Source organism: Haliotis cracherodii, unplaced genomic scaffold (assembly GCF_022045235.1).
Source record: "Haliotis cracherodii isolate W230 unplaced genomic scaffold, xgHalCrac1.p SCAF_15, whole genome shotgun sequence".
Classification (NCBI taxonomy): domain Eukaryota; kingdom Metazoa; phylum Mollusca; class Gastropoda; order Lepetellida; family Haliotidae; genus Haliotis; species Haliotis cracherodii.
The window spans coordinates 4,253,350-4,270,088 of NW_027266270.1; the positions used below are offsets into that span (position 1 = coordinate 4,253,350).

A 16,739-nucleotide genomic window follows, 5' to 3' on the forward strand; every position below is an offset into this window, starting at 1 on the left:
CAACATTGTCAAGGAGGACTTAAAAACGTTTGTGGCAAATAATCCAACCATAACCACTTAGCGTTGAAATGTGAACAAGCGTTGTCAGTCACACGTCAAAATAACGTCACTTCCATACATCTAAACGTCTTTGTGAAAACAACGAGATGCTTAGTTAGATGTCTTCAAATATTTCACTCCGCGGCCCTGTCAAAACTAAACCCATGGGTGATACTAGTTTTGGCGATCACTCTAATGGAGATGGGCCGTAAAAATGTGTCATTGAGAACGTGTGAACGTCGGTGGTCCTGGGGGACAAACACGTGTCTATGTATGGCACTAATACCTCACAAGGCAGTGTTATGTGAGTGGTTGTCATAACGGTGACAATGTTAGAGCCTTTCGGGAAATGACTGCATGTTCAGTAATCAAGTTAACTCCCTTGGCTCACATACTTCATACTCGGTGGTGTGCAGAGTGAGTGAGTGAGTAAGTATTGAACGTCGCTTCGGCAATACCCGTACCATAAAATTGGAAGGGCAAATAATATGTTCATAAAGGTCACGTGAAAAATGCGTGGCTATTTCATACATTATTTGACGTCATACAATTATTTGACGTCATACAGTTATTTGACGTCAAACAATTAATTGTCGTCACGTTAACGCAAACAGTTTTATCAATGACAAAACTAACGTTACGTAGTGAATAGGTACAGAGCAAATCTTTTTATCAGGGGCGGTATTCATAAAAGAAAAGTCTGAAAAAACCTTAAGTTTTGACTTTAGAACAATCCTAGTTCTATTATGAATACTGCCCCTGAGCCCATATGGATGAGATTGTATATATGAGGCATTGCTTCGGTACGATTTCCAGTGAAATGTACCTTTGTGTGTGTGCGTGTGTGCGTGTGTGCTTGTGTGCGTGTATACGTGATCAGTTCAATTAATAATACATGGGTACAATGTGTGAAGCCCATTTTCCGGTGTCCTCCGCCGTGATATTGCTGTAATATTGCTAAAAGCGGCGTAAAACTATACTCACTCATTCACTTAATAATAATAAAAAAATGTATTTGAACACAGTTTTAGGTTGACAATAATAAGGCAATACAGTGGGTCAACCATGCGACACTAGTTTTAAGTGACAGGCTCTAGAAACAGGCTCTTTTTATTGCACTCACGAATATTCAGAACATTGCCGGGGTCACGGGTGGCCCAGTCGTCTCAGGCGCAGCAGCTCTCTGCCAAGGGGTACCTGTTCGCCCCGATTATGTGCTCCTGGGTTTCACCAAAGTGGTAATCGTCTAAGACCTGTATCACTTATGGCTTTCATCCCACATATATAAATGAGTTACAGTTCAAAGCGGCGTTATATTCAACTCACAAACTAAGAATAGTGTCGCTTTTGAAGTTGACCAGAAACAAGTAAGAACCACAAAAGACATCGAACCGCCCACTTGATCGTGTTACATGGGTACAGCCAGCCTGTAGAACGATCAAGCCTGTCATGCACATGTACACCACAGCTCTTTCTGTGTCTCTGTATGTGTGTCTCTCTCTTTGTGTGTGTCTCTCTGTTTCTCTCTGTCGCTTTGTGTGTGTCTCTCTCTTTGTGTGTGTCTCTCTGTCCTCTCTTCTTGTGTCTCTCTCTCTGTTTGTCTCTGTTTCTCTGTCTCTCTCTGTGCCTCTCTCTCTCCGTATGTGTGTGTTAGTGTGTGTGCGCAGGTGATGATTGGGAGAATGTATTTGACCAAAGTCAACAATAGTCCATACACATCAGCCCTCTGACTCGTCGACTCTGGGACAGGCAAACCAGTTATAACCATTTCTAAGCAAGTCGACATACAACGCCACCAGGGCAGGGAGACACACAAACCAAGAAGGTCCCACATTTGGATCCCCTAATCCACACTCGCTCTTACAAAGCATGGCATACTGAGGAAGCCCTGCCACTGAATCCCCTACGACAAGTAAAACAGGGCCAGTGACGTATTCTGAGGCGGTATCTGTTTGTGCTACTCGCGCGTCACAAACAAATGACGTTGTTTTCAAATAACACCACGGGGACGCTCGCTGACGTCAGTGTGGGTTATCTATACCACCAGTTGCAACTGTGTACAAACTGCAATCAGCCCCCGTCTATTTCAATCAGTTGTTTGATTGATCAGTTGAAGATACTTGCGGCGGTCAATGCAAGAGGGGCATGGACCTGACAAGCAGGCAAGCGGCCATTGGCCATGGTCAATAACCTGTGGTAACCAATAGAGACTGGACACAGTAGCCGCGAAACTGACCACGAGCTTCGTGTGTACAGAACAGCTGACCGGAGAAATACCAACAGGGTAATATACATACTAATAAAGACAAACGGAACAGCAACGCTATGTAGCGTGTCGTTCCATATAAACTGTTGACAACTGCGCCACAAGATGCCCGTATGTACGTCTGCTGTAAATCTCTTGGCGGGAATTCCAGAAGTGAACGACGCCCCAAAGGAACTCATTGCCAGGATAATAGCAGGATAATACCCCCGTTTACAGTCACAACCAAACACGGCCTACCAAGGATTGGTGTTAAGTAATTAATATGCAAATTGTCTCCGTCAATTACTGATTGTTTATGAGACAATACAAGGGACAGCGTCAACTATGAGGCGTAACCTCAGAAGCCACCGGCTAATCATGAGCTTGATGGAGAATGCACGCACAGCTGTGGTGTTGATGCCTGGTGAAGGGGGTTTGTGTTAAATCTATCCCCAGGCTGATGAAGTTCCATTGGTTCCAAGGGTCGTTAGGATTTGCCATTTTGCTGGTGCACGGCACTGGGACGTTACTGGACGTAATCGTGTTTTGTTTATGCATGACCAAACTAGTCTCGACGTCGACTTATCGCATATTTGCAAATTGCTCTCTCTTCTAATCATACTGTGAGCTGGAAACATGTGCTGGAATGAGTTTGAAGTTTAAAAAGAGACACGTTTGGGCAATGCTGCCTTGTTGCCTGTCATCACGTCACGTCCGTCACGTGGGGATGGTATTTGTCTAACTTTTAACCCAAAGCTCATTTTACATGTCTGAACTTCATCATACAATGTGTTAAGCCCTCCAAAGAAAAAACTACTCGATTTTTTCTCGCCATCAGATGCATTAGAAGAAGTTGCCAAGAGAAAAAAACTTTTTTCTTCTTTGTTATCATCTTGTGTGACTTACGCATTAGAATATTTCATCATATTATCTGGAGTAGTAGTTTACATGTTGTCTTTTATAGCCTGCCATTCTAACTTTTCAGATTTTATTATTTAATATGATATTTTATGAAAGAGAAGCATGTTATAAAAAAAACGTATCTAAAAGTAGATTTGGCAACCTATATGTGTCTAAATCGGTAAGTATCACTCACGGAACACATTAATAGATTACACATTTCATGAAATGACCAGCACCCAACATATTCAGAACGTCCTTGGTAGTGGGAGAAGGAGGCGCTCTGTCTCTGATTGCAGCTGAACATTTGGGATAAAAAAACATGGTGTTTTTTTCAGATTTGGGGATGAAAATTCGTTTGTGACCGATGGCCCACCGGGGGTTTCAGGTATCAGACTTTCCCGGGGGTTTCAAATATCCAACTTTCCCAAGCTCTGTTATCTTCACCGTCTTTACCCCAGACATATACATATATATATATATACATACGGGATCTGATGAATGTAGATGTCAACTTCATGAAGTTAAAGCATTGGTTATACCTACTTGTTGTATCAGTCAAAACATGATGGCCATATTGGTCACCATCTGGTTACACATCAACATTTTCCCTAAAGGCAGCTCACGTTGAATGTATCCCGGGTCATTTAGACATTACTATTCACCCACCACTGTGTTAACATGAAGTATTTTACCTCAGTCATATTCAATAAAATAGCTAACGATGAGTCGAAAAACCCCAGCTAATATCAGTTTGAAACAAAATCATATCGGATTGTAAATATATAACGTATAAAGGTAAGAGAATAACCAATCTCTATTATCCGCAGACACAACGGGCTAACAGGCAATTTATGTTAAAATTTTATGAATTGACCGCTGGAAACTAGTCACGACATCAGGTGTCACAAACGATATGTTCACGTTGAGTTACGTCGGCTGTGTACAGGGGCTACTTATGATTAAAGAAAAACTATCAAGAAATAAATTCGTTTTACAACACAGTGGGGGCAGTTTTAATGCCTCGGTCTCAAGCATTTGATTTGGCAATATCTACAAGAACGTAGACAGTATGATAAATTGTGAATATATTCATATTTTTGTAGACAATATCTTAAATATATGTATCCATTTTTTTTTACAAACTCTGCGATATAAATTAGCTGATTGATAATTATACGACAGCAATTTTCAAGCCATGTCCTGTGAACGATATTATGAGCCACGATCCACGCCGTCCGGGTACAATGGCACTCACTCACTCACTCAATCATCCAAGTCACCGGACCTAACTATCCATTTGGTGGCCTCAGTCGATCCCTTTGCTGGATATCTATTTTAACCCGAAATCCCACGTCATTTTAAACGTGACGTTTATCAATGTAATATTTGACATCGATGTTAAATATTCACTCACTCACTCACTCACTCACTCACTCTACGTAATCGAATCTTGGTTTGGCAACCTGATGGCTCGTAGCATGAGCAACATTATGCACCCTCGTTGTACGATGACATACAGTCAGCCAGGCTACACACTGTGGCCTTCATCACGGTCTTTCCTATTCATTTAACTGACACGCTACGATTTTTCACGCTGAAACATTTTCCCAATCGGCGTCAAAATATTGAATTCACTCTTTAACTTTCGGATGTGGATTACATTTTTTTTATCACTGATTAAGTAAATGCCAAATGTTTAATCAAAGCTGTGCATGCCATAATTGATTAAGTAGCAGCCAAATACAACACAAAGTTTTTAGAGAATGTAAATGAACTCACGCTTTGCCTGTCACACACTGCTATCTCTCTCTTCATCACCAGCTGACATCAGCTGTGACTACCTCTCATTTGTCACACGTGTGACAGTAAGCACCTGGTTAATATGTACAACAAATCTTAACGAATATAATTTCTAGGGTCACTCTGTACACCTCATCCAAGAAATAGCCCCATTTAACAAAATAACCAAATGCTTGTCAATATAACAATATCACTATGCCGTGTAACCAATAATCAGGATATAATTATTAGGAATAATAAAACAGTGGTTGGCCTACTAACATTATGGTCATTACATACACATTTATAGATCATATATCGGAGTCCAGTTCCTGGCATTTATTGTTTTAAAACATCGACGGTTTGATAGTTTCAATAATTGGAGATAATCGCGATCAATAGGAGTTCACAGGAAGAACGTTCCAGTCGCTAGGAACACAAAATTAATGTCTACGATTTTTCTGTAAAGCTGATAAAAGTTTCTCGAGTTAAACTGATTCTAAAAGGGATGTCAAGTTATGATTATCTTCAGCTGTGAGGGCCAGCGACTTAATCCAACCCCATAAATTGCAGGAAGTTTCACTATTTCGGATGTCGACCTTTTTACAAACAAATGTTAAATAATAATATGGCCCCGTGTTGTTCGTTCATTCAAATGATGGGACCTTAGTGAAAAAATAATAATTGGCCGCTTCCAATTGGAGCATCATTTGTCTTTTGTTGGCAGTTGGTAACGCTATTATTTTGAGCACCGTAGGAAGTTATTATGATTGACGAATACTACGATTAAAAAAATTAACGATATGCAATTTGTGAAATGGTTGTTATTCTATGGGTACGCTGTTTTCAGTATAGGGATAGGATATGAATTAGATATGTTTAACAACGTACGGGTTGACAATACTTCGCAATTCTATATTCGAAATAATGTGTAATTCGATTACTTGATCAAAATAATTTATTTGTTTTACCATTACAACATGTACGTTATCTCGAAATCCGTTGTCTATATAACTATTATATCGTTTAAAACCGTGTAACTCGAACTCCGTTTTTTAAACACATCGTTTAAGACGGTGTATCTCGAACTTCATTGTCTTAATTTATCGTTTAAGACCGTGTAACTGGAATCCCATTATCTCGATAGATCGTTTAAGGCGGTGTAGCTCAAACTGTATATAGTTAAAGGCGGCGTAACTCGAACTCTATTATCTCGACATATCTTTTATACGGCGTAACCAGAAACCGATAATCTCGATATATCGCTTAAGACGATGTTGTTTGGTGGCCCAGGCAGGATATTTATCAGATTTATGGTCTTATACCTGCACAGCGTTTGTCTCGAAATATTGATAACTCGACATGAAATGAAACCTCGTTTATCCAGATTGACGAAGTATGGATACGGAGTGATATTCCTTTGGACATAAATCGGCGCTCTCAACAAGATAGTCCGGATTCCAAGGATGAGGATTAAATGTGTTTGATCATTTCTCAGTTGTCACCAAGGCCTTAGTGCATTTTGAAATTAGTTGAAACTGTGTAAGTATTGAAGTTAGTTACTGGTTCACGTAAATGTTCAACGTCATATTTTGTCCTTTACATATAGTGAACATCTGGGGTAGAATAGGTCTTCAGAAAACCCATGCTTGCCGTAAAAGGCGACCATGCTTGTCGTAAGAGGCAAACGACGGGATCGGGTGTTCAGGCTCGCTGACTTGGTTGATGCATGTCCCAATTGGTCCCAATTGTATGGATCGATGCTCATGATATCAATCACTGGATTGTCTGGTCCAGACTCGATTACTTACAGACCGCCGTCACATAGCTTGACTATTGCTGAGTGCGGCGTTAAACAACAAACCATCCAACTAGCCTTAACATATGCATAATTCAGCATGAAAGTATACACAGCTACGTTAAGACAAATCACCTCAAATTTAAAAAAAAAACGATTGGTAATCTCGTACTTAATAATTAAAACTTAGCGAACTTCAGGACGTCATAATATAGATGTCTGTCCTCGTGGCAAGAATTAGACAACAGTGTAGTGAATGTCAAGTGACACAATTCGAGCTTACTTTATGATCTGCTGAATGAATTAACAAAATATGAGGAGGAGATTATTAATTAACGTGACACATGTGCTTCAATCATGAATTCCCGAGCGTCCAAGAGTATCTGTTTTTCCTTACATTCCAAACATCAATGTCAAACTAAACACGTATGTGTTCAAAATAAATCTCACGATGTACATGTTCGTGGAATTATAAGAGATTTATTTTTATGAGGTCTTATTAGCTTTCCTTTCTTAAGATGTGATCGCAGTAATGAAATAGATTCTAAAGCTTCAGTAATGATTACTCGATATTATTTAGGTATTTTACCAATTACTGTCACTCACGTCATACATACGTTTTCTGCATTCATAATCTGCTTTGTGTTTAATTGATCATGTCTCGAGTGAGTGAGTTGGATTTGACGCCGATTTGAACAGTATTTCGGTTAAATATATGTTTTGACGCCGTGATGTGGATGGTGAACAGCCAAGAGCTAGAGCAAACTCACTCACCGACTCTCTCCAGTGTTTTTGACCCGGTAACAACCAGGATCAATCTGTTCAGGTAGACATCATTAATACCATTAGTTATTAATGGCTGATTCAAATAAAGTGGACACTCGAGGGAGCTCGTCGTCGACACCGAGTAGTGAGGCTTCCAGTTACGGACATCAGGACTATGGAGCCGGGAAGAGAACCCGATACAAAGACTCGGTTGCATTTTGAGTAAGCATCCAGTAGTTTGACAGACGGAAACCAGAGTTTAATTATTTTCACTCTTGTGAGACTGACATATTGCCTAGCAACACATTTCTAGTGAACTTGCTGTGGTAATGAATACTTGTTTTGAAGATTTAATGGATGGTTTTATGAACCCCGATCTCCTTGTCTCCAACAGACCTTGATAAACAACAAAACTTCATGATCAGGAAGCATGTTCACAGTGTGTTGTTGATCTAATCTCGGTCTGCCGCATTCTAAAATGCAGATTACACAGTTTGTCGAAGTCGTACAGGCAATAGAAGTCTATGTAGACGACGTAGCTATCGCTGTAGTAGTAGTCGTATTTACAGTCGTTGAAGGAGTCACGGTTGTAGTCAATGTCACAGCGGTATACATTGTCGTTAGTAGTCGCAGTCGCACAGATAGAGGCAGTAGTAGTCATGGTCACTAAGATAGTGGCAGTGATAGTTGGGGTCACACAGATAGTGGCAGGGGTAGTCGCGATCCTACAGGTAGTGGCAGTGGTAGTCGCGCTCGCACAGGCAGTGGCAGTGGTAGTCGCGGTCACACAGAAAGTGGCAGGGGTAGTCACGGTCACACAGATAGTGGCAGTAGTAGTCGCGCTCGCACAGGTAGTGGCAGTGGTAGTCGCGGTCACACAGATAGTGGCAGTGGTAGTCGCGCTCGCACAGATAGTGGCAGTAGTAGTCGTGGTCACACAGATAGTGGCAGTGGTAGTCGGGGTCACACAGATAATTGCAGGGGTAGTCACGGTCACACAGATAGTGGCAGTAGTAGTCGCGCTCGCACAGGTAGTGGCAGTGGTAGTCGCGGTCACACAAATAGTGGCAGTGGTAGTCGCGCTCGCACAGATAGTGGCAGTAGTAGTCGTGGTCACTAAGATAGTGGCAGTGGTAGTCGGGGTCACACAGATAGTGGCAGTGGTAGTCGCGGTCACTAAGATAGTGGCAGTGGTAGTCGGGGTCACACAGATAGTGGCAGTAGTAGTCGCGGTCGCACAGATAGTGGCAGGGGTAGTCGCGTTCACACAGATAGTGGCAGTGGTAGTCGCGGTCGCACAGATAGTGGCAGTAGTAGTCGTGGTCACTAAGATAATGGTAGTGGTAGTCAGGGTCGCACAGATAGTGGCAGTGGCAGTCGGGGTCCCACAGATAGTGGCAGTGGTAGTCGCGGTCACACAGATAATTGCAGGGGTAGTCGCGGTCACACAGGTAGTAGCAGTGGTAGTCGGGGTCACACAGGTAGTGGCAGGGGTAGTCGCGGTCGTACAGGTAGTAGCAGTGATAGTCGCGGTCACACAGGTAGTGGCAGTGGTAGTCGGGGTCACACAGGTAGTGGCAGGGGTAGTCGCGGTCGTACAGGTAGTAGCAGTGGTAGTCGCGTTCACTAAGATAGTGGCAGTGGTAGTCGCTGTCGCACAGGTAGTGGCAGTGGTAGTCGCGGTCGCACAGATAGTGGCAGGGGTACTCGCGGTCACACAGGTAGTAGCAGTAGTAGTCGCGGTCACACAGGTAGTGGCAGTGGTAGTCGCGTTCACTAAGATAGTGGCAGTGGTAGTCGCGGTCGCACAGGTAGTGTCAGTGGTAGTCGCGGCCGTACAGATAGTGGCAGGGGTAGTCGCATTCACTAAGATAGTGGCAGGGGTAGTCGCGGTCGCACAGATAGTGGCAGGGGAAGTTGCGGTCACACAGGTAGTAGCAGTGGTAGTCGCGGTCGCACAGATAGTGACAGTAGTAGTTGTGGTCACACAGATAGTGGCATTGGTAGTCGCGGTCGTACAGATAGTGGCAGGGGTAGTCGCGGTCACACAGGTAGTGGCAGTGGTAGTCACGGTCGCTAAGATAGTGGCAGGGGTAGTCGGGGTCACACAGGTAGTAGTAGTGGTAGTCGCGGTCACTAAGATAGTGGCAGTGATAGTCGCGGTCGTACAGATAGTGGCAGGGGTAGTCGCCGTCACACAGGTAGTAGCAGTGGTAGTCGCGGTCACACAGGTAGTGGCAGTGGTAGTCGTGGTCGCACAGATAGTGGCAGGGGTAGTCGCAGTCAGACAGATAGTGGCAGTGGTAGTCGCGGTCACACAGATAGTGGCAGTGGTAGTCGCGGTCACACAGATAATGGCAGTGGTAGTCGGGGTCACACAGATAGTGGCAGTGGTAGTCGCGCTCGCACAGGCAGTGGCAGGGGTAGTCGGGGTCACACAGATAGTGGCAGTAGTAGTCGCGGTCACACAGATAGTGGCAGCGGTAGTCGCGGTCACTAAGATAGTCGCAGTGGTAGTCGCGGTCGCACAGATAGTGGCAGTGGTAGTCGCAGTCACTAAGATAGTCGCAGGGGTAGTCGCGGTCGCACAGATAGTGGCAGGGGTAGTTGCGGTCACTAAGATAGTGGCAGTGGTAGTCGCAGTCACTAAGATAGTCGCAGGGGTAGTCGCGGTCGCATAGGTAGTGGTAGTTGCGGTCCTACATGTAGTGGCAGTGGTAGTTGCCGTCACACAGATAGTGGCAGTGGTAGTCGCGGTCACACAGGTAGTGGCAGTGGTAGTCGCACTCGCACAGGTAGTGGCAGTGGTAGTCGCGGTCACTAAGATAGTGGCAGTGGTAGTCGGGGCCACACAGATAGTGGCAGTGGTAGTCGCGGTCGCTAAGATAGTGGCAGTGGTAGTCGCGGTCGTTAAGATAGTGGCAGTACTAGTCGTGGTCGTTAAGATAGTGGCAGTGGTAGTCGCGGTCACACAGATAGTGGCAGTAGTAGTCGCGGTTGCACAGGTAGTGGCAGTGGTAATCGCAGTCACTAAGATAGTCGCAGGGGTAGTCGCGGTCGCACAGGTAGTGGCAGTGGTAGTCGCGGTCGCTAAGATAGTGGCAGTGGTAGTCGCGGTCGTTAAGATAGTGGCAGTAGTAGTCGCGGTCGTTAAGATAGTGGCAGTGGTAGTCGCGGTCACACAGATTGTGGCAGGGGTAGTCGCGGTTGCACAGATAGTGGCAGTGGTAGTCGCGGTCGTTAAGATAGTGGCAGGGGTAGTCGCGGTCGCACAGATAGTGGCAGGGGTAGTCGCGGTTGCACAGGTAGTGGCAGTGGTAATCGCGGTCGCACAAGTAGTCTGCAGCAACAGGAGAAGTCGTAATTGTGAAGCAGTGGAAGTTGAAGCTCCCTGATATCTGTCGGACATCGGATACGGCACGTATAAGAGGCTGCCAAGGATACCTTTGAAACCCTACAGTCCGTATTAAAGAGGTTACACTATGCACGCATCGTAAACGTATCTCGCAATGGGGAATACAGTTTCAGCTTATATCACGTGAGAGAAGACTGTTTCCTCATCGCTGAAGACAAAAACAAGCAACAATTCTAAATTCCCAACTGGGAAAAAAATTCGAAACATAACGATACTGCGATTAGTATGTATATAATAATCTCTATGGAGATCTCCAAGTTCACCTCGAGTAAGTACACACGGGTGCCGCTTGGGCAATAAGTCAATTACAACCAACCATATTGTAACTATCATATACATACATTCCGTGCACAATCCTGTTTCTTGGGTGATTGTCTCCCTTTGGGAATCTCACTTCCTGTCACGTGACGAGTGACAGTCCACGTGATGTCTTGTGAGAGCAGAACTGTATGTGTTTTCTATTCAACGAGTCCTCGGAGAAGTGATGTGTACATCTGCCGTATTACAGGCCCCCTCTTGGCAATATCGGCAAGCCGGGGAAGAGTCCCTGTGGTGCATTTTAAGTGTTGGGTTAATGAAACGAGGAGCATGAATATTCATGAAAATAATTTGTATGTAGATTATATTTGGAGATATGTAGTTTTCCCATCCATGGAAAATTGTCTAATTCTTGACAGTAATGTATAATTGCATTGTCATATGACGTCAGACTGTGATGACGTCAATACCACTCAGATCGTTATTGCGATATCCTCACGTGGGGATTTCGGGCTACAAAAGGATCGAAATGCCATGCTTGTCGCCAGACGAATTAATTGATTCTCGGTTGTCAGATATTAGGTGATCTGGCACTTTGTGTGCTATGTTATCTTGCGACGTGGGTTCTTCATGCTTTCTACCAATGGTTTGGCTGATCCAGCCCTCGACTACAGACAGACCGCTGTGATATACTTGACAGCAGCGCTAAACAACATTCAATAGTAATCAAATATTGATGCAATGTCCTAAAATGGATGCCTCGGTTTTTGCCTCGGTTTTATCGTTTATGTTTCCACCGACCGCCACCGTGGTCTAGTGGTAGGGCGTCCGCGCGGAGAGCGAAATGTCCGGGGTTCGATCCCCGGCCGCGTCATACCAAAAGACGTTGAAAAATGGTATTGTTGTTGCCCTGTCTGGCGCTCGACATTAAGACTGGTCGGCTTGGTGTCGGTAAACTGTGTTGGAGATGGGTATTCATGTTAAACTGCGGCATGGTTTCTCAGTGTGCTAGCACCATAAAATCGGCATGAGTCCGAACGAGTACAAGCAGACACACACACGTGAATGCACGTCGCTATATAAGGGCAACCATACTACCCTTGATCGTAACGCTCAACCCTGTTTTGCTACGCTACAGTACATAATCGAGTATGGACCAGACAATCCAGTGATTGACATCATGAGCATCGATCTACGCAATTGGGATACGATGACATGCAACCAAGTAAGCGAGCCTGACCACCCGATCCCGTTGGTCGCCCTTAACGACAAGCATAGTCTCTTCTTATGGCAAGCGTTGTTTACTGAAGACCTATTCTCTAACCGAATCTTCAGCTCCAAACGTAGATAAATAGAAGCGCGACATTTTATTTAATCCAAGTGACAAGGAAATGAAGCCGAGTGGTTTTAGATATCTGACATCTCATTGGCTGAAGAACCCATGCATTCATCATTTAGTTTGGGTGGTCAAAGTTGCCTGAGGAAATACCTGACCCGACCTTCTATTGACTTGTACTTAGATCTTCACCAAAGCGATAACATATCGGAGAAAAAAAATCTGATTTTAATGAGATTGTCCATACTCGTACCAGTGAAGTATGCTGATGGTTACAGCGTTCGCTCGTCACGTGGAAGGTCCGGGTTCGATTCTCCATATGGGCATAATGCATGAATCCTATTTCTGGGATGTGGCTGGATTTTGCTAAAAGCTGAGTAAAACTATGCTGAATTTGGTGAAACTAAAAACTATATGTTTATTTTAAATGCGTACAAGTGCAGAGATTCTGTGCTCACAAGTCAAGAGAAACGTTTAGCAAATATGTTCGTTTTGCGTCACTGTTGGGGGCAGTTTTAATTATTGTGACCCAAACATTTCTTTTGGTTGACTCAGCATTATTGACAAATACTACTGTTTATAAAGAAATAGTCCAACAGCAGAAACATCGACCTAGGTCAAGGAAATATACAGCGTCAACGCAGGAGAATAACGAGTCCAACGAGTAAGGAAAAGCTGCTGTTTTCTTTGTAACGATGTAAGTACATGTGCAAGTACCTCGCTTACTCTTGCAACATTCATGTAAGTATTCATTTGCTTGACCAATGCTGACCAAGGTGAGGGATGTGGCAATCAGGCAGTGGTCCTGAAGTGTCAAAGCCGGAAGCAATGGCCACTGTGACCTACAATTAGGCAGTTAGGTCAGACAAAACATCGTTTACAAAGGGATGGAACCCAGATGTGGTAATCAAGTCCTGAAATAATGACCAGACACGTGTGCTTCCTGGATAGCCTGATTAAAAATACATATGATACAATAAATGACTTTCCTTTTTGAGAAATTGTCTCGAACTCTGCCTTTTGAAACCAAAGTCCGATTGGGCACACAGCGTGCCGAAGTAACCAACATGTCAATTAAACACTTCAAATACAACATGTGCATCTGTCTCTCATTTGTCCTTCTTTTGCGATATCACAATATTGCGTCAATATTTGAGAGTTCATACAGTACCATGTTATCGGAGTGAGTGAAGTGAGTCTGGCTTAACGCCGCTTTGAATAGCATTTCGTTGTGTCAAAGAGTGTCAGTTTGATGTGGAGGAAAGCCTGAAGTGATGCCTGATCAGATTTCATACTTTCCCGAGTGCTGTTTTGTACTGACCGATACTGAACTATATATTGTTTATATATTTACGTCCGAAAAGCTTGATTTAACGCTAAACGCACTTACCATTCGTTCTTTGACACGCGCCACTTTTCGTGACGTCATTGCGTCATGTGAACGTGGAGGCTCTATTTAAATAAAAAGGTGAGGTGAGGTGAAATTGGGTTTAACGTCGCGTCTAAGATTATTGCACTTATATAGCGACGTGCATGTACGTGTATGTGTTTGTGTGTGTGTGGCTGCTTGTACTAGTCCGGACTGATGCCGATTTGTGTGCTAGGTCACTGAGATACCATGCCGCAGTTTAACATGAATACCCCACTCAGACACAGTATACTGACTCCGAGCCGACCAGTCCTTGTTTTATCCCCTTAATGCCGAGCGCCAGACAGGGTAACAACAAGTACCATCTTTTAACGTCTTTTGGTATGACGCGGCCGGGGATCGAACCCCGGACCTTCCGCTCTCCGGACGGAAAGCGACAAGAAAACATATCATTTTCATGAGAAATCTCTGCTTAAAGCATTATCCATTGTACGATTCCAACTGTATCATGAGCCAGGTGTTCGCGAAAACCTTGACCTTGACCTTTGTGACCTGTAAAGATCCGTCCTTGCTGTCATCAGTTTCCATGAGACCCGTGAAGATCCGGTGTAGAATAGGTCTTCAGCGACCCATGCTTGCCGTAAAAGGCGACAATGCTTGTCGTAAGAGTCGACTAACGGGATCGGGTGGTCAGACTCGATGACTCTGTTGATGCATGTCATCGTATTCCATTTGCATGGATCGATGTTCATGATGTCAATCACTGGATTGTCTGATCAAGACTCGATTATTTACAGACCGCCGTCATACAGCTGGAATATTGCTGAGTGCGGCGTTAAACTAAAAACAAAACAAACAAAACAGTTTCGATGAATCTACTTTTAACGTACCCGTGCGGGGAATCGAATTAAGGCCTTGAACGAGCGCACGAAAGGTTTAACCCAAATATCGCCCTACAAAATCACTGACCTGCCTTGTCCAGGCTCGATTAAACAACAAACAGGACAAGAGGTACAGATAATCGACGTGAGGCTTATGAGAATATGCGGGAAATACCACCACTTAACCCACCTGTTCATAAAATGGACTTGTCCGACACTGCCGTGGTGGGATTCTATATAGGGAGTCATCATTATTAAAATTAGGTTAAATATTTCTTCACATATTTCAATACAGCTTTAACCGCCTCACAAAACAATAAGCTGAACAATTGCCGTACCGTAAAGGATTAATTTGGATGAGATACGGTCCTTCCCTAAATGTCGTGAACAGATAAAGGTTATCACTTAAGAACACGCCAACATTCGACGGACCTTGTATTCATTGATTGGTCTCTTCGTAACGCCTTGAATCACTTTCGTTTGAGTTTTAATCAGGTCGTTTACTCGATACCTCTCCGTGTGAAGATCTGAGGACACCGCCATTGGAGATCGCGTCAGGTGAATCCCGAGCGGTCTTTGAACACCCTATCGAAATGAAGCATGTGTGGGGTCTTCACCCAATCTGATGTCAGCTTTCAAAAACGATTCGGTGTAAATTCTTAAGTTCAGAAATTTTGATCTCAACACGCGAATGCCCACAAAGAATAGTGCCAACGCGATTAGAAACGTGAGGTTATGAAAAATATCCCTACCATGTGTAATCATGTGTGACCTTTGTCGTTTACCATTCAGAATTGCACGTTTATGTTTGTTTTCGAAATATGGGAGAAAACTTTTCGATTTGATTGAGATTTGTAATTACGCGCATACCAGACGCTTGGCATGTTTAATTAGGTATTATTATAATATTATTTTAATTACTCATTAACGCTAGCCACACAGTGAAACCTCGGTTATTCAGACGTCCCTAGTTAAATCGCCCAGATGAATAAATTTCCAGATTTACAAATCGTAGGTGCATAGATATATTGCTTCTATATACAAACTTCCACAACAAGATCAGAAATTAATTATAGTGTCCTGATTAACGGGATTCGGACGAACGAGGTTTCCCTGTATTCTACTTTCTCACACTTTAAGAAAGAAAAATAAATTCTCAAAAGTTGAGGTAGATGTAAAGCTAATAATTCATTACATAATATATTTAGTTGTTGAAGTTTACAACTCTGGCAAGGATGACAGTATCCTCAAAATTCAATCGATTGAATAATTGGATTGAACTACGCATCTTTCCTACTCATCTGTAAAATTCGGTGACAACATTTTAAAATTCATCTCGTCGAGTTAATCGTGTCCGCCAATTTGACGTCGTACATTATACTCAACGAATAACTACGTGTCGTCATTTACTGGGGACGTAGTATTGATACAAATCTCCCCGGACAATAACATTGCATATAAGCAAAAAACAAATAACAAAAAAATGTGCACATCACCCGAGATAGGAGGTGAGGTGAGGTGAAATGGGGTTTAACGTCGCGTTCAAGATTATTGCACTTATATATATAGCGACGTGCATGTACGTGTGTGTGTTTGTGTGGCTGCTTGTACTAGTCCGGACTGATGCCGATTTATAGTGCTTGCTCACTTTAACATGAATACCCCACTCAGACACAGTATACTGACTCCGAGCCGACCAGTCCTTGTTTTAGCCCCTTAATGCCGAGCGCCAGACAGGGTAACAACAAGTACCATCTTTCAACGTCTATGGTGTGACGCGGTCGGGTATCGAACCCCGGACCTTCCGCTCTCCGGGCGGACGCCCAAGATAGGAACAAAAGGACAAGAAGGCCATCACGTTAAGTGTCTGGATAAAGGAGGTTTTGTACCCTCAGCGCCCCATGCATCCCTGCTTGGCCTGCTGGATCCCGCCAGCGAACGTCGAAGCTTG

At 43.7% G+C, this 16,739-nt stretch overlaps 1 protein-coding gene across 1 annotated transcript; it reads right to left on the reverse strand.

Annotated features, from left to right (window-relative positions):
* Positions 1-8,254: 8,254 nt before the first annotated feature.
* On the reverse strand, positions 8,255-13,967 carry LOC139462633 (uncharacterized). Its single transcript, XM_071244464.1, has 6 exons — positions 13,929-13,967; positions 13,311-13,380; positions 10,458-10,559; positions 10,177-10,349; positions 9,429-9,931; positions 8,255-9,305 (listed from the first exon to the last, which is right to left on the reverse strand). The coding sequence occupies exons 1-6, from the start codon at positions 13,965-13,967 to the stop codon at positions 8,255-8,257; spliced, it is 1,938 nt and encodes a 645-aa protein (XP_071100565.1).
* Positions 13,968-16,739: the final 2,772 nt, after the last annotated feature.

What these genes read in the sequence shown, in the direction of transcription:
- LOC139462633 (XM_071244464.1), bottom strand. Translation starts at nt 13,967, where the DNA reads ATGACGTCACGAAAAGTGGCGCGTGTCAAAGAACGAATG. An exon ending in TATCTTAACGACCACGACTA is followed by an intron (nt 10,350 to 10,457) that starts GTACTGCCACTA and finishes CCACTATCTTAG; the next exon opens with TGACCGCGACTACCACTGCC. An exon ending in CTACCCCTGCGACTATCTTA is followed by an intron (nt 9,932 to 10,176) that starts GTGACTGCGACT and finishes TGCCTGTGCGAG; the next exon opens with CGCGACTACCACTGCCACTA.